Below are 24,021 nucleotides of genomic sequence, written 5' to 3'. Positions count from 1 at the left end.
TTTTGGACAGCGCGCTAAACTTGACAGCACGCTACATTTCGACAGACACATTTCTGCCAAGAGCGCTGTCAGGAGTGCAGAGTGCAGACTGCTTGCAGCCACACATATTGGGTGTGTCTGCGCTGGTATCTCATCGAGCAATGTGCTTCTGTGGATACCTCGTAGACGCAGAGCAGGCTCCGTGAATGCAATTTGCTTCGCGCAATCCATTCTCTGTGGATTCCGCCCACAGTATTTCTGACACTGGGAATACATTCCCTGAGATCCATAGATGTCCCTAGAATCAGATACCAAGAACATGCAAATGGACAATTTTTTTTTTAAGTTTGTAAATGTTTATTCTACGTTATTATGGAATGAATGAGATAAAAAAGAAAAACATTTAAAAACATTTTTATTTAAAAAAAATATATATATTTTAATACATTTTTAGTTCATTTTCATAACGTGATATTTTGCTGTGTAATTAATTAATCTAATTAATGCAATAAACTGACAGCCCTAGTTTTAGGGCTGGGACTTTATCGCATTCATTTCGATTAATTACATTTACATTTACATTTACATTTAGTAATTTAGCTGACGCTTTTATCCAAAGCAACTTACAAGTTCTGTATGACAAGTCATCAGGAAGGGCACAACTCTATCAGCTGAGTAACAATGTTCATCAAAGTGTTGAGTGCTACACTGTACAGTTAGTTTATTAGTGCATGACAGTAAGGTTAGTTAGGGTTAGATTTTTTTTTATTTATAATTTTTTATTAACTACATAAATAATTTAAAGTAAAAGAAAATTATGCATTTAATCGCATGATGATTTTTCTTTATTGTGTAAGAATGTTACCTTTCAAAGGAGACCAGACTCATGCATGTGCTATAAGTATAAAGTATAATAAATCGCAAATAACTTTTTTTCTTAGTCTGGTTTGTTTTTTTGATCCACTTTTTCTCCCCATTTTTCTATCTTTCTCCCATCCCAATTTCGTATTATCCAATTCTTCCCTCCCCTGTCTTGAACGTTGCTAGACTATGCCTCCCACTGGTCGGCTGTAGTGAGGACAGAAGCCTTGCATCACGTGTCCCCTCCGGTACACGAGGACGCAGCCTGTCGCATCTTTTCACCGCAGCAGCTCGAACTCTCAGTGGCGAGGAGTAACGCGTGGGAGGCTCACGCTGCCCCCGCTACTTCCTGCTTCTGCCGCACCGGCGTCACCAAACCGACCTGTAGGAGTCGCTGTCCACAACGTCCAATCCCCACCCACCGGCTTTCCCACCCTCTAACACTTGCCAATTGTGTTAGTATGAACGACCGGCCAGCCGGTAGCAATGCAGAAAGCTGGGCTCGAACCCAGCGTCTCTTGCGTTAGTGGCGAGCGCTTTGCCCACTGCGCCAATCAGCCGCCAGTCTGGTTTGTTCATACATTTTTTTAAATAAGAGTACTTGAGATCAATCAAGAGTTTTTTTTTCCAATGGTCAACTGGAATGTACTTGAAAGTACTGCGTTTTACTTTTACCTCGAAAGTGCTTGAGTTTACAAAAGGTCCTTTGCGCTATATATATATTATTCCAAAAATTGCTGCACTTTGTTAAAAATTGCATTGATCTGCTGTTGGTCTGTGTAGTAGTGTTGTCACGATACTGGAATTTCGAACTTCTATACGATACCTTGAAAAGTATCGATATTCTATACCATTTTCGATACCACAGGGAAAATCTTAGGTTCAATCTTAAAATGTAAAAAAAAGAAGAAAAAAAAGATAAATATATAATTTTTTTTAAATAAATTTAGCTTTTGTTGCTGGTTGATTCTCCTCAGCTTCTCTCTGGTACTATAAGAGAAGATAAATATAACACTTTTAAAACCCTTTGTTTATCTTTAGAGCACACATAACTAATAACCCATAATAACTAAATGATATAATCTTAGAAATTAAGTAAAGTTAATAGTACTGCGTGTTAAGCATAACAGATTGATTGATTGCAAATTGTAACAGATTGCAGAATGGGTACAATACAGTACAGCTCAATACACACAATTGTTAAGGGGATGCAGACCAGAGAAAGACTTTTGTCTTGTTTACATCAGGGTCCCCCATTTTCAATTCATCATAACATGACATTTATTTTAATAAATTTTTTATCAAATTTAATGTATTACCTTTTTTCAACTGCAAAGTAAAACTTTGTCAACATGTTTTATCTAATAAAATAAAGTTCAGTCTGTTCATCTCACTTCAATCATTTTTATTGCAGAACATGGTATTTTCTCAAGCAGACAGATGTAAACACTGTAATCTGTGTTGCATGTACCTGACAAACTGAACTGTTTGTATTACAGTCATATTCCAACTTAACTGAATGCACATGTGTGTGTGTGTGTGTGTGTGTGTGTGTGTGTGTGTGTGTGTGTGTGTGTGTGTGTGTGTGTGTGTGTGTGTGTGTGTGTGTGTGTGTGTGTGTGTGTGTGTGTGTGGACTACTGTACTATTAGAGGTATTGAAATGAACAATGCAACTTCCTTATAAAAAATATATATATTATTTTTATTTTTTATGAATAATTAAATATCGATATTGCGGGAAATGAGTATTGAAACCGTTTTAAATATTCAGAATCGATATGTATCGAAAAATCGATATTTTTTACAACACTACTGTGTAGTAGCTAATACAGGATTTTGCTGCTTAAACGTGTGTATAATGTATATTCATTGATTCACTCGTATACCAAAATTCATTTGAATTGAAAAGTTTTGCTTTTCGCATCAAATATTGATATGTGATTAAAATGTGATTAATTTCGATTAATTAACTATAGTCTTGAATTAATTCGAGTACACATTTTTATCGAGTCCCACCACTAGTTTTAAGATATGTGAATGAACTCTTTCACTACCACACTACAAAGGGTTAACCATCTGTAGTGTGGTAGTGAAAGGTTAACCTTCTGTAGTGTGGTAGTGGAAGGGTTAAAGGGACCATGCCCCAGATGATAACAGCAAGGCCATGTAGGCTAATGAGAAAGGGCCTATGGAGAAAGTGAAAAGGAACAGCATTTTTCTTAAGACACATCAGTGGATCATACAGTACAATGTTAATACAGAATATTATGTATGCAATCAAACATAAAAGTAAAGATGAAAAGTGCAGGTACACTGTAATACCTTGTTGCCATCCGCTGGATTGTGGATCACAGTCGTCTGTGGTTCCTGAACAGATAGAGAAGAGAAGAGAAGAGAAGAGAAGAGAAGAGAAGAGAAGAGAAGAGAAGAGAAGAGAAGAGAAGAGAAGAGAAGAGAAGAGAAGAGAAGAGAAATTAAAGTGAGGAAAGAAATTAGTAAAGAAAGACATAACAGGAAAAAATGCAAAAGCAGTGTGTGCACAAGTGCATGTGTAGCTACAGCTCTCTTCTCCTTGACCTGGGGGTGTGGTCTTGACCCCTATGGGTGTGGTCTTGACCCTATGGATGTGGTTATAACCCTATTAGTGTGGTCCTAACCCTATGGGTGTGGTCTTGACCCTGGGAGTGTGGTCTTGACCCTATGGGTGTGGTCTTGACCCTGTGAGTGTGGTCTTGACCCTATTGGTGTGGTCTTGACCCTGTGAGTGTGGTCTTGACCCTATTGGTGTGGTCTTGACCCTGTGAGTGTGGTCCTAACCCTATGGGTGTGGTCTTGAGTCTTGACCCTATTGGTGTGGTCTTAACCCTGGGAGTGTGGTCTTGACCCTATGGGTATGTTGTGGTCCTAACCCTAGGGGTGTTATCTTGACCCTATGGGTGTGGTCTTGATCCTGGGGTAGTGGTCTTGACCATGGGGTAGTGGTCTTGACCCTATGGGTGTGGTATTGACCCTATGGGTGTGGTCTTGATCCTGGGGTAGTGGTCTTGACCCTGGGGTAGTAGTCTTTTTTTTAAACTTTGACCAGTCAGCTGGTTCTTTTCGCGTTTTATCGCTTTTTCTGGTCAAGTATGACCGACAGAAACAGGTTGAATGGGGGTGTAGATGGGGGGAAAGACACTCTGAGAAAGTACGGCTTGTCCGGGAGTCGAACTCGCTACCCCAGATCCGTGACGCGCACGGTTGTCCCCGACGCCGAAATAGCGTTCGAGGTACGCGGTGAGCTACTGGAGCTCCCCTGGGGGTAGTAGTCTTGACCCTATGGATGTGGTCCTAACCCTATGGGTGTGGTCTTGACCCTATGGATGTGGTCCTAACCCTATGGGAGTGGCCTTAACCCTATGGTTGTGGTCTTGACCCTGGGAGTGTGGTCTTGACCCTGGGAGTGTGGTCTTGACCCTGGGAGTATGATCTTGACCCTGGGAGTATGGTCTTGACCCTGGGAGTGTGGTCTTGACCCTAGGAGTGTGGTCTTGACCCTGGGAGTGTGATCTTGACCCTAGGAGTGTGGTCTTGACCCTAGGAGTGTGGTCTTGACCCTGGGAGTGTGGTCTTGACCCTAGGAGTGTGGTCTTGACCCTAGGAGTGTGGTCTTGACCCTGGGAGTGTGGTCTTGACCCTGGGAGTGTGGTCTTGACCCTGGGAGTGTGGTCTTGACCCTGGGAGTGTGGTCTTGACCCTGGGAGTGTGGTCTTGACCCTGGGAGTGTGGTCTTGACCCTGGGAGTGTGGTCTTGACCCTGGGAGTGTGGTCTTGACCCTGGGAGTGTGGTCTTGACCCTGGGAGTGTGGTCTTGACCCTGGGAGTGTGGTCTTGACCCTGGGAGTGTGGTCTTGACTCTAGGCATGTGGTCTAAACCTTCAACTGTACATCAATGAGCTACATAAGGAATTAATCACCACAACCACCCCGTCAACCACATTCTCATCTGCTCAACACACACTCCCTCTTTATTTAAACAATCTATTTTCAGATGATCAACTTGCTCTTCCTGTTGGTGTTTGTTGGGGTATGTGTTTCTCTGTTCTGTCTTCAGATGTCTGAGGCTCTGCAGACCTTTAGTGGGATCGATCCTGATGACCAGCTCAGCCCTCCTAATCCCTCACCCAGATTACACTAGATTAAAACATCATCAGACATCCTGCCTCTGTGTTTCTGTGTGTGTGTGTGTGTGTGTGTGTGTGTGTGTGTGTGTGTGTGTGTGTGTGTGTGTGTGTGTGTGTGTGTGTGTGTGTGTGTGTGTGTGTGTGTGTGTGAGTGTGTGTGTGTGTGTGTGTGTGTGTATGTATGTGTGGTGAGAGAGAGAGAGAGAGAGAGAGAGAGAGAGAGAGAGAGAGAGAGAGAGAGAGAGATAGAGAGAGAGAGAGAGATATAGAGAGATATAGAGAGAGAGAGAGAGAGAGAGAGAGAGAGAGAGAGAGAGAGAGAGAGAGAGAGAGAGAGAGAGAGAGAAAGAAAAAAGAGATAGAGAGAGACGGTGTATGTGCATGTGCGTGTGTTCATGCGTAATAAACATGACAGCAAATGAGAAAACAGAAAGCCACTGACATCACACAGAGCAGCAGTCATGTGATCTCACGTAGCCAATCAGCAAACACCATGCGCAAGCCAATGAGTGACAGTCATACAGACAGACCAGCATACAGCATCAGTATAAGCCTGAAGGAGCATCCTCACACAGTAGCCATGCACAGGCCTAGACAACACACAGCCTCCAACAACGATTTATTTTATATAGCACAGGTCAAATGCATTTCATGACACGATGTCTGGCAGAAACATACGTGAAGGTATGTCATGAGGAAGGAGGTGAGGGTTCATGCAGTTGGGAAAGGGGATAGGAGGGCTGGGGGTTCAAGATAGAGGTTGCACCTAGCTACAGATCTAGGACCAGTCCAATCCAGTATGCTCAGGCGTCCTTTGTTCTAACGATAGCATGATTAAACAAACCCCTCAGACGAAGAACCATATAAGTCTGTTCAAGTCTGTTTTTTCCTCTCTCTGCTGATTTATTGATGAATTCACTTGAAACATTCTAACGTTACATGTTTTAAAAAAAACATCTTCAGAAACATGATTCATCTGAATGTTTAAGACGGACTTATACGGTCCATTCGTCTCAAGGATATCGGACACAGCAAAGTCACAAGACAAATTCCTCATATCCATAAAGGGCCGTGCAGTATGTTGCTGATACAGTTATCATGTTTCAATATGACTTGCATCCAGTATGCTGGAGGTGACTCATGCTGTGCTGTGACAAAATGCCTGCAAGCGCTGCACTTCATTCAGGGAAAGCCTCACCTTGAGCTAGTCAGACGAGAGTCTGTGGCTCTCACCACAGCATAACCTCTCGCATATCCGACATCCTAAGTTCCTATTCTCTTGTTCGCTGGTTAAAATTCAAGTGTACAGTATCTGTTTCTGATCAATCTAAGACAGAGGGAGTGAACAGCGATTGATCTGAGCCCTGCCCGAGTGGGTAGGGTGAACCTGTACCTCCTCCACAGTGGGGGCATAGAGGACATGCACTGACGTCACTTTCCCAACGAAAATACCCCCACCCCCCTGAGTCGGACTGAGTGGCAAAATGTGCTGCAACATGGCTGCCTTGGCTTCTGCCTGCCTGTCTTTCTTTGAATTTATTTGTACAGTCTATCGTACAGCAGCTCCTTCCCATTTTAGATGTGTCTTTTGTCTTTTCTTTTCTGTGTTTTTGCAGCGTTCAAGCGGAACATTACCGCTGTCACTCAGTTACTCTTTCTGCCACTCAGTGGGTGTAGCCGCGCTGACTCCCGCCGGCTGTGACATCACGTGCATACCCTCTATTGAGGTAGGGAGGCGCAGGGGTTGTGAGGATGAGGGGGCAGGTGTAGGTGAGGGTGTGTATACCAGTGCAGGGGCAGAGCCTGTTTCTTTGGGGCTGGTCACTGTGTTGGCTTTGTTGTTGACCTGCAGGGGGCAGTGTAGAGGGGAGATGACACATGACACTGTACACACACACACACTTCCCACACACAAATACTGTAGAGTAGACAAACACACACAAGTACTGTGAACATACACACACTTTCCACACACATGTTCTATAAACAAACACACACAAATACTGTAAACACACAAATAATGTAAACATACACACACACTTCCCACAAACACATACTTGGCTCTTGAATAATAAGAATAATTACGGGTCAAAAGTCCCAACATTATCTCCGAAGTTATTCAGCACTGGAAGACAACACTACTTCTTAAGATGCAACTTGTCCCCCAGTGGTAACGGGAAGCCATTTTACAACGCTTCTATGACAACATTGACCCCATCCTCTTCCATTTCAGAAATTCCTCCCGTCACACGTGTCCTCGATTACTCCACCTCAAAGACCTGAGATGGACCTATTTGCTTCTCTTCACAGATCTGCAAGATGGATGACGCTGGGAGCTGGGCCCACATTTATTAGGACATTTGTGGAAATAAACAACTCTGTTAAATAATGAACACTCCAGAACACTAGTTGTTTTCATGTAAGTCTTCTGCTATGCTGGGGGGGGGGGGGTTGTTGTGTGGGAAACTCTTGTTTTGTCACAGAAGCCCAGAAGCCCAGAACTTAGTAGTGTGACACAAACATGGCTGATGACAAATCCTGACCTCACGTTGGAGTTTTCTGGCTAGTAGCCTACAGTAATAACTATTTGTAGCGCAGTGTATTCATAATAATTAATAACAGATTTATTTCCACGGCTGTGGGAATAAAATGTCTGGAAGCTCAAAAAACACCTTTCTGTTCTCCTTTGGCTGGTTGTCCTACGGATCGACATAAACACGGATTGCGATACATTTCACAGGAGAGCATACTGAGACCGGTAAGAATACACTCTGAGCTTTCCTTCTCGCAAAAGAATATTTATCATTGTTTTTGCAAAGGATTTATGATTGCCCATTGTCTGCTATTGTAGCCCAGTGAGAGCCTGCAGGGAAACTGTAGTGCAGAGGTCCAATCTAAAACCAACTTCCACTTACAGGCACCAAGAGTCTGTCGAGCACATCGAATGAAGACACACGCACACCCACACACACTTAGAGGATGCCGGTCCATCGTAGCCCTTTGAGACAGGTAGTTGTGATAATTGGAACTTGACTGGACTTGACACACACACACACGTGCACGCACACACAAAGAGAGATGCGCACACACCTTACATTTTTGTAGACTTCAGATTGGACTCTGCACAGGCAGGAACTAGCTACATGGACACCAAATAAACCATAATAAAAAAGAACAAAGGAAGTGCTAGGAAGGACTGTCCCTGAATGATGATGTCATATAAGTGCACATCCATTAGGCTCCTAAGACACGTAACGTTCCATCCAAAAAGTGCAAAGTGCTTTATTTGGTTTCAAAGCAGAACTACTCACCTTGACGCCATCTGCTGTTTTCTTGTTGAGCAAACACTTGGCTGCTGTAGAGAGAATAAAAAAAAACAGAAGTGTCAGGGGTCAGTGTTCACAGACAGTGCCATAATAAAGCATGAACTCAAACAGGGGCTATGCTAACATGCAACAAGCATTATTCGTCCAACTGTGCTTATCTGCAAACGGCAGGTATAGACCACCGCAACACTTCCGGGATTCTGAAATCGGGGAGGAGATTGCGGGGGGGTTAAATGAATGAATGTGGATGAGAGCCTTGACATTAAGTGATTGCAGATACGGCTGTGGGGGTGCTAGAGACATGATCGAATAGACTTGTATGCGCCTGAGTCTCCTGAACACGGCGCGAGACATTCCTAATCAATCAGAACTAAATTGGCAGCGAAAAAGACCGTTTTTAAGCATCGATTTCCCCATGCACATGCGCAGATTGGCCACGGAGTGTGACGCAACGCACATCCACCTGGTATAGACTAGTAATGTTGATTTTCAGTCATCTATGACATTTTTTGCCTAGATATACCGTATATCTAGGCAAAAAATGTCATATATGTCATATATGTCATATATTATACGTCTATACCAGCACCTGCTAGACTAGAATAGGCTGTTATTAGCCTACTATGTAGCCTAAGCTACTGATTATAAATGCACAACACTGTGCAATATTACACTTACTGTAGACTTCTGTATATTTGTACTGTATTCCTTTTACTCTATATTTAATTCTATCTTATCATTCTCACAACACAACACCCCCTCTAATGCCCCTCTAATGGAACATTCCAGGTGGATGTGCGTTGCGTCACACTCCGTGGCCAATCTGCGCATGTGCATGGGGAAATCAATGCTTAAAAACTGTCTTTTTCGCTGCCAATTTAGTTCTGATCGATTAGGAATGTCTCGCGCCGTGTTCAGGAGACTCAGGCGCATACAAGTCTATTCGATCATGTCTCTAGCACCCCCACAGCCGTATCAGCAATCACTTAATGTCAAGGCTCTCATCCACATTCATTCATTTGACCCCCCCGCAATCTCCTCCCCGATTTCAATGTAACGCGGAAGTGTAGTGGTCTATAAATTCCAACTCCAAGTACCACGATGCAATGCACCAGGACTGCCCTCCTGGACGTATTCCACGTGTGACACGCCTTAAGGGGAGGCTGGTGGGGCATGTAGTCATTAAATTAATCCTTCAGATGAAGAACCAGACAAGTCCAAGTCCACTTATATATATTATTATTATTATATTTCATATTTTATATATATTATATTTTGAATAGCAGTTGTATGGGCAGGCCAAATCATTTGGAATGTGAATGTTATAAATCACCAGAAAGTACACAATACTATCTTCAAATGTGAGTGTACAGTATATGACTTATAGCTTACAGTCTTCAGATAATGAGATGTGAGTACGCCACTCATCTGTAGAAATAGGTAGCCTACAGTGTGGTTCTTATTCTGAGGGCTTTTTGACAAGGGTGCTTGAGATGCAGGGAGATTCATTCTGCTTACACTACACCTAACATAACTTATCCATCTCAGACTTATTTACCTTCAATAAACACCAGACAAACACACACACGCGCACGGACACACACACACACACACGCAGACACGCACGCACATTGCACACACACACACACACACACACACACACACACACACACACACACACACACACACACACACACACACACACACACACACACACACACACACACACACACACACACACACACACACACACACACACACACACACACACACACACACACACACACACACACACACACACACACACACACACACAATCACATCTCATTCCCAATCCATACCTTACATGATATTGCATTAACATGCATCTAAAAATGCATGCTGTGTGCAGTTCATTCTAACAAAATAATTGCATTCAAATCTCATATTTCCTTTTTTGCAAGTGTGAGATTGCAAGTTGTAAATTCCAGATTTCGTAAATTTTTTGACTACCAAACAACTACACTGACATGCACACGTGATTGGCTAGTGGAGGGGAAGTAAGCACAACCTCCACAGCTCATTGGTTAGGCAGAGCCCCCACCCACCTCCCTGCCAGTCCAGCATTCTTACCTCCAAACGGATACGTCATTCCAAACAAAAGAAGGAAAGAAATTTGAAAAAAAGGAGGAAAATTATGAATAAAAAAAAAATAACTTTATGCACTGGAGTGTCTGTTTTACCGTAACAGAAAAGTCAATCAACTTGAGAAACATCCCGACAGAACTGCTACTGCGTTTTAGAAGAGAGATACCGCAGGAAGATATAGATACATACAGGATAAGAGGGAAGGAGAATGAAACGAGATCATAGAAAAACAGAGAGGTTAGCAGAGACATGCAAAAAAAGAATGTACAGAGTAAGAAATCTGGGAGTATGACGGCTAGGGAGGGGACAGAGAGAGAGAGAGAGAGAGAGAGAGAGAGAGAGAGAGAGAGAGAGAGAGAGAGAGAGAGAGAGAGAGAGAGAGAGATGACAAAGAGAAAAAGTGATGAAAAACAGAGAGAGAGATAAAAGAGAAAGAGAGAGATGAAAAAGAGAGAGGAAGAGGGAGAGATAGAGAGAAGGAGAGAGAAAGAGAGAGATGAAAAAGAGAGAGAGGATAGAGTTTATCAACAGTATCTTAGTGCTAAAATCATCTTTGTTCTATTGAAAGACAGTGAACAATGATGATCTTGAAGCTGCTGCGAGAGGGATTTTCACATCATCATATCACTGGAAATTTACAGTGGATAGCACGCACAGGAAAAACACAGCACAGCTGAAAAGATCAACAACCCATATTGCTTTCATTTGGGTTTGTCTATAAAAAAAATTTAAACAACTACTAATCGTAATCGAAAATATAATAAGTAGAGATGCATTTCCAATATTTTAATAATGATTCAGGTAGTAGTATTGCAACCTTGAAACAACTTCCTCGTTTGCCTTTCAGAGGGACCATTACCACGGGCTTCTTCTCTACTATTTTTGCTACAACTATTTGGGATCAATTTATATTCTTCTTACATTTTGTGTTTAAACTTTATTTTACCCCTTTGGCACCACGCCGTCTAGCACAGGGTGTCTGTCTGTCTGTCTGTCTGTCTGTCTGTCTGTCTGTCTGTCTGTCTGTCTGTCTGTCTGTCTGTCTGTCTGTCTGTCTGTCTGTCTGTCTGTCTGTCTGTCTGTCTGTCTGTCTGTCTGTCTGTCTGTCCCCACAAAAGTCAACCAATCTCAGCTCACGCTGCTATGTGAATACAGTTCACGCTACTACAGTATGCAACGTTAATCACACTTCTGTTCCACACCCCTCCACACACACACACACACACACACACACACAACATCAACACACACAGAGCTCTCACTAGCCATTCTGGTTAAGCCACTAAAAGTACACATAACCATGTCTGTGTGCTCTGCTGCTATACTAAGTAAATAAGCAAAAGAAAGCCAAGCTATAAAATGTACGATGAATTGATACACACTTGTGAATGTGCATGCTTGTGTTACAGAATACAGATACAGGTGCTAACATTAGCAGCTACTGTAGCATCCAGCTAGAAGGTCCAGCGCTCTATTACTAGGCCCATATCTTTGCTGCAATAAAACAGTGTTAGATTCAGAGGTAGGTTGTCAACGTTAGCAACTTGCGTTAGCCAAGCTAACATTATCAATGTTGATAACGTTAGCAATATACATTAGCAACGTACTGTAGCGACCCTGAGTTTGGGGTTCATTGGTCAGCCGGGCTAGCACTGACGCTATTGGTCGCTAAAGCCGCGGGGTGACAGAGGCTGGAGTGCAGGGGCTGGTCTCGGCCAAAGGTATAAGAGGGTGTGGAAGCCAGCGTGCTCGCTGGTTAGTTAACAGCACTATGGGAAGTTCAGAGGCAGTGGTTGAACATGATGAGAGGTGATGCACCCAGGTTATGCGCTGTAACCCAGAGACTGTAATAAAGTACAAGTACAGAACTAACCCCCCTGAGTCGGTGAGTCGTCAATAACGTCGAGCGTTACAGTACGTTATCATAGTACGTTATCAGTGTATGTTATGTTAGCAACATAGTAACAATGCAGTTCACTTTATGCAAGAATGCTTTTATGACACTGTGTCCTAGCTAAAGATTGCACAGGGAAGCCATGCTTTGTGTCTTGTTTAGAAACATCTAAGATTTGGCAGGATTTAGGAAGTTCATACCAGGAGACATGAAAATAAAAAGTTGTACATAGAGGTTGAGGATCTCAGCGGTAGGCCTACATCTATCAAAATAAATTTGACAGTGATTGATCTGAAAATCCTACTCGTGGGTCGTTTTACTGCTAAGATGCTCTTGGGAAGCCAGGCAGACTGAAACATACCTGAGAAGTTTCTTGTGACCAGCAAAGTGGTCAGAATCGCTCCCTGCAAGGACAGAAAGCAGGAAGGTAGGAAGAAAGGAAGGAAGGAAGGAAGGGAGGAAAGGAGGGAAGAAAGGAAGGAAGGGAGAGCGGGAGGAAAGGAGGGAGGAAGGAAGGAAGGAAGGAAGGAAGGAAGGAAGGAAGGAAGGAAGGAAGGAAGGAAGGAAGGAAGGAAGGAAGGAAGGAAGGAAGGAAGGAAGGAAGGAAGGAAGGAAGGAAGGAAGGAAGGAAGGAAGGAAGGAAGGAAGGAAGAAGGAAGGAAGGAAGGAAGGAAGGAAGGAAGGAAGGAAGGAAGGAAGGAAGGAAGGAAGGAAGGAAAGAAGGGAGGGAGTAATGAAGGAAGGGAGGGAGGGAGGGAAGGAGGAAGGAAGATAGGTTGGAAGGAAGGGAGGGAGGAAAGGAGGAAGGGAAGGAGGAAAGGATGAAGGAAGGAAGGGAGGGAGGAAAGGAGGAAGGGAGGAAGAAAGGAAGGGAAGGAGGAAGGGAGGGAGGGAAGGAGGAAGGGAGGGAGGGATGAAAGGAGGAAGGAAGAAAGGAAGGAAGGAAGGGAAGGAGGAAAAGAGGGAGGGAGGGAGGGAGGGAGGGAGGGAGGGAGGGAGGGAGGGAGGGAGGGAGGGAGGGAGGGAAGGAAGGAAGGAGAAGAAAAAGAAGGATGGAGCAGTCAGGTAATTGGAGAATGTTAAACTGAAGTGAGAAGAAGGTCGGCCATATGGTCAGATCAAGAGAAGAGCAGTGAAACCTGAGGTAGTTTTAGCCAACAGTCTATGATTTCAAAGCAACCTTAAGCTGTAAGAGAGAGAGAAGAAGACAACCAGAGAGGGAGAAATAGGATGAAGGAATGGACAATAGAGAGATAATAGAGACAGGGTGGATCACCAAAGCAAAGGTCTCACCTTGAGTTTCCTCCTGGCATTGAACTTCTTCATACACTCCACAGTCTCCTGCCTGTGCATCATGGATGCTACGGTGGACCGTTGCTGCAGGACCAATGAGAGGAGGAGGAGCATTTAGAGAGGAAGGACAACAGATGCAGATAGAAGCATAAAGATGGTTTCAGTGGAATTGCGTTGCTAGGGAACAGATTGGACCCAAGTTTATTTATAGATATGTATGAGAATAATCACGTTTTAACAATAAGTAAGTGTACATACTCTGTGTGTGTGTGTGTGTGTGTGTGTGTGTGTGTGTGTGTGTGTGTGTGTGTGTGTGTGTGTGTGTGTGTGTGTGTGTGTGTGTGTGTGTGTGTGTGTGTGTGTGTGTGTGTGTGTGTGTGTGTGTGTGTGTGTGTGTGTGTGTGTGTGTGTGTTACTTTGTATGGTAGGTCTACTGTTAATGTGTTTCTACATCTGTCTGCATCTGTCTCTGTCTGTATCAAGGTTTCTGTCTCTATATCTATATCTCTGTCTTTCTCTGCACGTGTGTGTTTGTGTGCATGTGTGACAACACGTACGCAAATCCAGGGGTGTTTAAGGGCCTCTGTGGCAGTGATGCGTTTGCTGGGGTTGATGGTCAGCATCTTATTGATCAGATCTTTGGCCTCAGGAGTCACAGTGTCCCACTCTGGGGACGGGAACTGTTTGGAAGAACAACACAGTCAGAGACATGTCACAAAGACACTGTACAGCCAATTAAACATCTAGCAGCAGCAGTACTGTGCATCGCTGCTGTCAGGTGAAAACCATGTGTCTCATGACCCCAGGAACTCTGCAGACCCACTCAAAACCCAATGTATATCTTTAACAAGGACTCTTACCAGGCGGTTAGGTGGCCGAGCGGAGATTGCGTTTGTCACCAGCCCCGGAGCTGAGCTGGATTTGCCTGTTCGAATCCAGCTCACAGCTCCGGGGTTGTCACCAGCTTGGCTGGCCGTCTGCACTGATACAATTGGCTGTATCAGAGGGTGGGAGAAGCTGGCGGGGTGGGTCCGGGTCGTTGTAAACAGCGACTCCTACAGTTCGGTCGGGGCGCCTGCTAAGCGCGGATTGGACGTGAGGGGGATAGTGTGGTCCTCCCACACGCTACGCCCTCTCAATGAGAATCCGCGCTGCCAGGTGAAAAGAAGCGGTGATTGGCTGGACGTGTGTCGGAGGAAGCACGTGGTAGCCTCCACTCTCCCAGATGATCTGACTGTGGGGGGTAAGTGCGCAGCGACCAGGAAGGGACTGGGAATTGGCATACGACTAACATTGGGATGGGAGAAAATCGGAGGAAAATGGAGGGGGAAAAAGACCAAAAAAAAAAAAAAAACAAGGACTCTTACCAATGTATAACCTTAACCCTTAGAAGTCAACGGGGCCTATTGCTCCCGTGGGCGGAGAACAAAAGAATTAGAATCTCTCACAAATGCTCAGGAAGTCCCGTTTTTCAAAAATCTGTAAAAATAGCACAAAGACAATTTCGAGTGCATAATAGTGTAATCTATATGTATCCTTACTTGCTAAACATAATACGACTTGTAAATATGTTTAATTCTTGCTCAATTGTATAGTTCTAAATATCCCTGTATTCCCCCGAAACTACAACGCGTCACGTACATGCACGCGCGCACACACACACAGCGCATAGGTGTTAATCACTGAGTGATCTAATATGCATATTCTTCAGCGCGAGAGGGGGGGGGGGGGTGTTTCTCACTGTCTGTCGTTGATAATATAATCTGAAGAGGTCCTGCATTATTATTATTATCATTCTCGAGAATACACGCGGACCCGACGGAACGTTAACTTATGAATAAAAAGTAGTCTAACATGCTTTTCATCCTCGCCCGTGTATATACCCACGTCGCGCTAAAACATCAACTACTGTATGAGTAGAGACAGAGTGCTTGTGTGTACGAGTTATGATGAGTTATCTCGCAGTTTTCTAGAGTAGAAAGGTGCGCCCAGTAGAACACACACACACAGAAGGAATTTCTTGTACAGCGAGTTGGGCGTTTTATTTATTTTATCACTTGTAGGCTACCATAGCGAAGGCTCATGGCAGCAACGTTAGTGGTTGAAACGTGATTCGAGAGTGATACCAAGTGGAAGGAAATATATCCTGTCATCAGTGCGTATAGCAGGTATCCTCGAAATTCTCCGCTATCTCAGTCTGCAAGCTCCTGTCTGTCCGCCTGCACTGCTCCAACTGCCTGTGTCTGTCTACTGCTTTGGTCCAATCATATTCAGAGTCCCGTCAGAATCCCGCCCCCCCACCCACAGTCTGCGAATCAGAGGCAGAGTAGGGCGGGTCTTCACGAAATGCGTGTTGTCTCTTTCAACGGGTCGGAGTCAGAGCGAGAGTTGACAGCGCATATACAGGTAGTCTAATCTGCAGGTACTGTAGCGAGTAGCATAGTTTTGCCAGCAGGCAGTTAGTAGAAAAATATGGCATGTTCAAAGATGGCCAGTAAAATAAAAGTCAACAGTGAAAATCGCTGCAATAATAATTCTTTCTTTCTTTCTTTCTTTCTTTCTTTCTTTCTTTCTTTCTTTCTTTCTTTCTTTCTTCTCTCTCTCTCTCTCTCTCTCTCTCTCTCTCTCTCTCTCTCTCTCTCTCTCTCTCTCTCTCATTCTAGAGAAATACAACCACAAATTGTTATTGGTTTGCTTCTTTTTCTTACAGTACTATATATACTGTACTTTACTGTATATACTGTACCATCCACTGTACTGAAACATCTCAATATAAGTAATCATGGTATGCTGCAAAAGGTGATATGGTATGTGATATGGTACAGTACTGTAAATACCATCTCTCTCTCTCTATCTCTCTCTCTCTCTCTCTCTCTCTCTCTCTGGCTTTATTGAGGAAGGGCACACCTCTATCAGCTGAGTAACAATGTTCATCAAAGTGTTGAGTGCTACAGTGTAGGTTAGTATATTAGGACAAGTGCATACCTACATGTATGACCTATATCTATCTACTACTTTTGGATATGAGCATTTTTTCAATACCCAACTATGTAGTGGCCGCTTGTCGCTAGGCTAGGCCTCCTGCTGGGTCCATTCACTGGAATAACAAAGGAATGACTGGGCCTTTGCTCCAGGTGTGAAATGGTTCTAGTGACAATGATCACATTGAATTCTGGGAGTGTAGTTCTCTCATCAGATAGCTGAATGAACTTGGATCTAGTTCAAAGTCCTATACTGAAAAGGTGTTAGGATTTTACCAGAATGTTTGATAGGACATTGATTGAAAACTATCGTCTCAAATTTGACAATTGATGGCTTATTTTGAAGGTATGAATCTGTAATTTTATATTATGTAACAAAAAAAAAGGGGGAAATTCTCAGGAGGAGGAGCTATTTAGGTTAGACTTCTAAGGGTTAACAAGGACACACAGGGGGCGGCTAGGTGGCGCAGTGGGCAAGGCGCTTGCCACCAACGCAGGATATGCTGGGTTCGAGCCCAGCTCTCTGCGTTGCTACCAGCTTGGCTGGTCGTTCATACTAATACAATTGGCAGTATTAGGGGGTGGGAAGCTGGTGGGTGGGGATCGGACGTTGTGGACAGCGACTCCTACAGGTCGGTTGGTGCGCCTGCGCAGTAGAATCAGGAAGCGACGGGGGCGGCGTGTCCCTCCCACGCAGACCCTCGCCGCTGAGAGATCGCGCTGTGCAGGTGAAAAGATGCGACGGCTGCCTCCTCGAGTACCGGAGGGGACACGTGATGCAAGGCTTCGTCCACATTGCAGCCGGCTTGTGGGAGGCATGGCCTAACAACGTTCGAGACAGGGGAGGGTAGAATTGGACAATACGAAATTGGGGACGAGAGAAAAAATTGAAAAATGGGGAGAAAAAGTAGATCCAAAAAAAATAAAACATGGACACACAGTGTTTAAAACCCAATATATAACCTTAACAAGGACACATAGGGGCGGAATCCACAGAGGCTTTGCGCGCTTTTTCCGAAGCAAAGCCAGCGCATCTCGCTCTCAAATGAATGAAACGAGGTTGCTCATGCGTAACGTCGGCTTTGCGTCCGTGCAATTGCCGTATATCTAAATTAGGTAATATGGGCGGAACATTTCTATGCCATTTCTATGTAAATGAAAGAGCTCCCATTCAGAGCTCCAACGACCTGGTTAGCTTAGGACTCATAATTCATTCGGACATGGTAATATATAAATTGTATAATTCATTCGAACATTGTGATATATAAATTGTATAATAATAATTAGGATACTGGTTGCATGTAAATTTGATTAGCCCCAGGATATTAATGTGACCACAGGATATTAATGTGATATGTTGCATGTGTGTTTTTATGTTACACATTAAATGTAATAATTCAACTTGGTACCCCTGTCCCCTCCAGTTAATAAGAGTGTCCGCCATTTTGTGTACATTTAATATTGGTTATTAATATATCATTTAGTATTTGCCAAGCTCATTATTTAAATACAGTCAGGGTTGTGTAGCCCCTTAGCTACAGTCTGTTTGTTATTTCTTCCCCTATAAGCGACCTTAGGTTTTATGAAAGGCGCTATATAAAACGAAGTTATTATTATTATTATTATTATTATTATTATTATTATTATTATTATTATTATTATTATTATTATTATTATTATATTATTATTATTATTATTATTATTATTATTATTATTAAATGAATAATTAATTAATAATAACTCCTCTCCTTCACTAGAATATAATCTAATTATGAAATCAAATATAGGCCAGGGCTTTACAACTGAATAAAGAGATTGAATACAATTAAATGGGATATAAACGGAATTAAATATAGCATTATATAATTATAGCACTATATTCTATTGTATATGGTATACATTTAATTTAGTTTCTATCCCATTTAATATATATTCAATCTCTTTATTAAGTTGTAAAGCTGGCCTATATCTGATTTCATAATTAGATTATAGTGGGAGAGGAGTTCTTATTGGATAGCTCCCAGACGCAGAGCAGGCGACGCAGATGCAATTTGCTTCGCGCAATCCATTCTCTGTGGATTCCGCCCATACTGTAGTGTTTAAAACCAAATGTATAACCTTAACAAGGACACATACTGTAGTGTTTAAACCCAATATATAACCTTGAGGCGAGACAGTACCCCAAAACAAACATTTTAATAGATATCACTATGCAACTTTCCCAGTTTGTTATGTACATATAAACTAAGAAAAATATATAGCAAGTTTTCAGAATTGTATGTTTATATATGCAACTGAGGCTCTTCCTCATTAAATATGTGTACATTTGCATATATCGCCAAGACACGAATCACCAACATGGATATTGCCAGATTCAAAAACTTGGTTTCATTTTGTTGATACATTCAAAACGAAACTTTTTCCAGAAGGGATTGTGGCTATGTCCTCTTATCAGCCCATACATCAGGAAATACTGTCTACTGTCATACGTTTAACCTAGTTTTGGTATAAAATGTACTATAAACCCGGCTATGAATGATAATTAACAAACCCTTCTGTAATTAGAAGCAGGATATGGATGGGAAGAAATGTGGAAAGTTTGGTGTGTGTAGGTACTAGGGAAATGGAGTTCCATGTCTTTGTGTGTAAGTAAAATGCATAAAAACTAGTTTTTTGAGAAAACGCCCTCAAAGTTCTGTATTGTAATTGTGATCTATGGACACAATCAGACAAAATGAAGTAAAATAAACAACTAATTGTCTGTTTTTGATATTTTATTGCCACTAGTTTGAAATAAGACATGTTAACCCTTTGGTTGCCGTTCACGAGAATTCTCGTTTCTGTGGCCCAGCGGTTGAGTGCCGAAAAACGAAGATTCTCGTTTCTGGGTCGTTATTTCTTTTATTCGCTATTGCCATTCATAATCCATCGAGGCACCTTGTGCAGGCTGTCCTGAATGAGTCTGTGATCGCAAACGTCCAATACCGCCGCCTAACGCCTTGCGGCCGCTATTGCACTCCATTTGAAACGATGTGGCTTGTTGTCTGGGCCGAGCTGCGGAGTGGGGGGTCTAAACACTCGGGCAAGACAAGCGGTTACCACAGTTGCTTCGACGAGGGCCCCCCCCCCCCCCCCCCCGTTCATGTTCAATGCTGGATTACGTTGGAAACATGATCGCGATCAGTAATTGGAATGGCGATCAGATAATTGGATTCTTCTTTTTGCAGTACATCATAGACAAGGTAAGGGCTATATATTATCAATCTTGCGTTGATCCGATAATTTTGTGTGTGTGGGGTGTCCCGTTGGTTGCGATCAAAGCACGGAGGGGCGGCTTTCCCTCCCCCCCTTTCATGCATCCATGATGAAACATAATACCGATAATCTAGCGTTGATCTCAGATTGATTATTGATACAGGCGAGGAATGGCACGATTTATAGTGAAATGCAGTAAAGCGCTGTTTGGCTGCGTTTCCTGGGATTACACAGAATCGCTCTGGAACTATGCTCGTATTCACCACGGTATAAAACGGAAATGTATGGATGAAAAAAGTATCTGTTTTTTGCTTGTTGACCAGAAGAAACTCACTGACAATCGTCTGTGTTATTAGATCCATAGCTATAATATTTAATATAGTTTTAGCACTGCAAACACCGGCATTTATCCCCATTGAACAAAGCGCTGGCACTCACGGCCCACAGCGCCCTCTGGTGAACGGCACTGGATGTGTTAAGGAAGCAAAATATAACAAAATCGCAATATCGTCGAGAAAAAAAGCAAAAAGGCGATTTCGGGGGTACTGTCTCGCCTTAACAAGGACACAGTGTTTAAAACCCAATGTATAACCTTAACAAGGACACATACTGTAGGGTTTATAACCTTAACAAGGACACATACTGTAGGGTTTAAAACCCAATGTATAACCTTAACAAGGACACATACTGTAGGGTTTAAAACCCAATGTATAACCTTACCAAGGACACATAGTGCCATTGATGCGAAGAATGAGGGCAGATTCTCAGAACAAGCGTCTATGCCTGTGAACCGCAACTTGGGACAGAGTGGCTAACCGTGAGTGACTGACTGACTGACTGACTGACTGAGTGAATCTATGAGGTGCTTTGCATCTAAAAATATATCTGTGTCAATCTAAAAATATATCTGTGTCAATCTAAAAATATATCTGTGTCAATCTGAAAATATATCTGTGTCAATCTAAAAATATATCTGTGTCAATCTGAAAATGTGGTTGTTTTTCGTTATTACGGTATTATTCCAGTATAATTAATTAATAAATAAATTAAATAAATGTCCCTACTGGCAATCTTTGCACAGACAGCAGATATAATATAAGAAGGGAATAAAGTGGGAGGTGGAACAAGAGGTGGAAAGAGAGTGAGAAACAGAGTGAGAAAGAGAAACAGAGAGACAGAGGGGAGAGAGAGAAAGAGAGAGAGAGCGAGAGGAGAGAGAGAGACAGAGAGACAGAGGGGAGAGAGAAAAGAGAGAGTGAGAGGAGAGAGAGTGAGAGAGAGAGAGACAGAGGAGAGAGAGAGAGGAGAGGAGAAGAGAGAGAGAGAAAAAAGGGAAGAGAGTCTGTGTGTGTGTGTGTGTGTGTGTGTGTGTGTGTGTGTGTGTGTGTGTGTGTGTGTGTGTGTGTGTGTGTGTGTGTGTGTGTGTGTGTGTGTGTGTGTGTGTGTGTGTGTTTGAGGAGAGCACTGAGTCGCAGATGAAATGTCTCTCTGCACTTTTCCCATCCCGTCGCCCTTCCCCCCAAGGGCAGCCGGGAACAGACATGGGCTGCGGCGTGGGGCCGTGACCAATCCAAGTGCTCCTGTCCGTCTTCGTCAGGGATGCGACAGCGTTAGCGATCTGTTCTGCATGTTTTTCCATTGAGTTTATCTTATTGGGAGGGGAGTGCGTGCGTGCGTGCGTGTGCTTGTGCGTGTATACTCACGTCATAGGCCCCAGCTTTGATCTGCTGGTAGAGGCGGTGCTGGTCCTCATCCCAGAAGGGAGGGTAACCTACCAGCAGGATGTACAGGATCACACCTGGTAGAAAGGGACGTGAAACGTACAGGCAACCATCACAACAGAAAGTAACCACACAATATGCAATATAGGCACATATCACCAACCAACAATCACACACTACACTACACACACATACACAAAATTCAGACGCTTTTGGATCAGAATCACAAAGGTGTAGTAGAACAACTGGCAGACATAACAAGGCAGAGTTGTCAGGCTTTAGCTCCAGGGTCAAACTGAAGGATGAAAATAATTGCAATGAGATCTCAAACATTATTTACCACAGGCCCACATGTCCACGGGCTTCCCATACGGGTCTTTCCTCAGAACCTCCGGAGACAAATAGCCCGGAGTGCCAGCAAAACCTGGAGAGGAGCGATGGAAGAGGAGATGGAATGGAAGGAGGGAGTGGGCAGTTCAATGACTGAACAGTTCAGTGGTTGACTAATTGATTGATTGATTGATCGTTCGATTGATCCGTTGATTGATTGGTCCCTTGATTGATTGACTGAGTGATTGATGGATGGATGGATACTCACCGAACCATGCCTGCTGGTCCCCCTGCACCTCGATAGCCAGCCCAAAGTCAGCCAACTTGACCGCCGCCCCCTTCAGCTTACTGGCCAATAGAAGGTTCTCAGGCTGGGGGGGCGGAGTCAAACAGGTTAGAGGCGAGAGGTCACACACTCTGGGAACAAATTGCCCACAGACCCAGATCTAGGATCAGATTAGCCTCACCGAATCCTAATCCAAACAATTAGGGGTAAGAATGCTAAACTGCTCTTAAATCAGTGACCGGGGCAATTCCCTTTCTGTCAGACAAATGACAGACTGACGGCAATGCTCACAGGACCGAGGGCTGTGGAAACAAATCTCTAGCCAAACACAGACACTCCCCTCGCCGAAGCTGGGCACTCGTTCCCCCCCCCCCCCTCATGGATTCCGTAATGGATGGATTGGTGCCAAACATGATGGCCTCTTCCATGTTTACACCAATCCAGTGTGTTCAAATCCATGAGTGGGAACGCAGTGCACTCTGCAGAGAGAAGGCCAGAGGGGGAGGCGAAGTGTAACACGAACCGTGGGTGGAAGAACGAATGGCTCAGTCACACATGGGCATAAAAACAAACACACACACTGCTCACTGACAAAACACAATTTAGCACATTCATAAACATATGCAAAGCCCACAGGACACACTGAGTGAGACACAGGTGCGCAAGCTGAAAAGGTCTTTGCTGACCTGAGGCCAGTTATACAGTGTGCTCTGATGAATAATACATGTCCTAACATTTAGACACACTAAAACACAGACAGCCTGTAAACACAGGCACGGAATGACCACTGAACACATCGCTACAATGACTTACATTACGCTGCTGTATGGCAAAAACCTTATCTCCGGTCCCAGTCTTTTTTCACGTTTTTACTTTAGAGTTGAAAGTGTCCATGTTTCTGTATGTTGTGAGGCAGTATCATGATCATATGGGTCATCATGAAACCCATTTCAAACCCAACAAATGACATCAAAGACTCACAGGTGTCAAATCCGAAATGTTACCTCATTTCTGAAAGGTTTACGCTCTCTTGGGAGATAAAAGGCTTGTGCCTGACAGCGGTGAAAAGAGGAAGACATTTTCATAACAAATTATCTTTACACCTAAAATTATTTCAGTGAAAGACTCCTCATCTGAATGCTAAAACCCATCATATAAAATATAAATCTGACAAGCCAACATGGTTCAACTGGGTCTGAGCAAATAAAGTGTTTTAAAGCCATTTCAGCAATGATTACTACAGTACAGTACTGCACATTCACCCTCAACTGATTCAATATATCTCTCTCTTTCAAAACCCCATAGAAATATCAGAATTCCTTTTACCATCAGAATATTCATGACCTTGGAAACTGTTTGACATCTCGACACAATTTTTACATAATTATGCAAATAGAATATCCTTCCTGAGTTCCTGGCTCCTGCTCGCTCTCCTATCCCTGTCACTGTTGTGCTGCACTCAGCACATAGACATGCAAATATACACGCTAACAAGCACACAAACACACATACTGTATGCATACACACAGACATACACACAGACATACACACATACATACACACACACACACGCATGCACACACATACACACACACACGCAAGCACACACATACAGTACACACACACATGTGCACACAAGCACGCACGCATGCACACACACACACACACACACACACACACACACACACACACACACACACACACACACACACACACACACACATACTGTATGCATACACACACACATACACACACACGCACATACACGCATACACACACACACACACGCGCAAGCATGCACGCA

General features: G+C 43.4%; 1 protein-coding gene across 1 annotated transcript in view; it reads right to left on the bottom strand.

Moving 5' to 3' along the window:
* Positions 1 to 22,292, bottom strand: part of camk2d2 (calcium/calmodulin-dependent protein kinase (CaM kinase) II delta 2) — a 36,305-nt gene extending 14,013 nt beyond the window's left edge. The window contains exons 1-8 of the mRNA XM_084319125.1: positions 22,200 to 22,292; positions 21,942 to 22,025; positions 21,584 to 21,678; positions 14,202 to 14,324; positions 13,645 to 13,728; positions 12,713 to 12,755; positions 8,316 to 8,359; positions 3,164 to 3,208 (exon numbers count right to left, since the gene is read on the bottom strand). Of these exons, the coding sequence (XP_084175251.1) occupies positions 3,164 to 3,208; positions 8,316 to 8,359; positions 12,713 to 12,755; positions 13,645 to 13,728; positions 14,202 to 14,324; positions 21,584 to 21,678; positions 21,942 to 21,954 (447 nt within the window). The 5' untranslated portion in view covers positions 21,955 to 22,025; positions 22,200 to 22,292. The remainder of the gene's footprint in view (positions 1 to 3,163; positions 3,209 to 8,315; positions 8,360 to 12,712; positions 12,756 to 13,644; positions 13,729 to 14,201; positions 14,325 to 21,583; positions 21,679 to 21,941; positions 22,026 to 22,199) is intronic.
* Positions 22,293 to 24,021: the final 1,729 nt, after the last annotated feature.

The sequence above is a fragment of the Notolepis coatsorum genome (assembly GCF_963971535.1).
Source record: "Notolepis coatsorum genome assembly, chromosome: 7".
NCBI lineage: Eukaryota > Metazoa > Chordata > Actinopteri > Aulopiformes > Paralepididae > Notolepis > Notolepis coatsorum.
The sequence above is the reverse complement of the archived record's forward strand: the minus strand, read 5'-3'. Positions and strand labels throughout refer to the sequence as shown.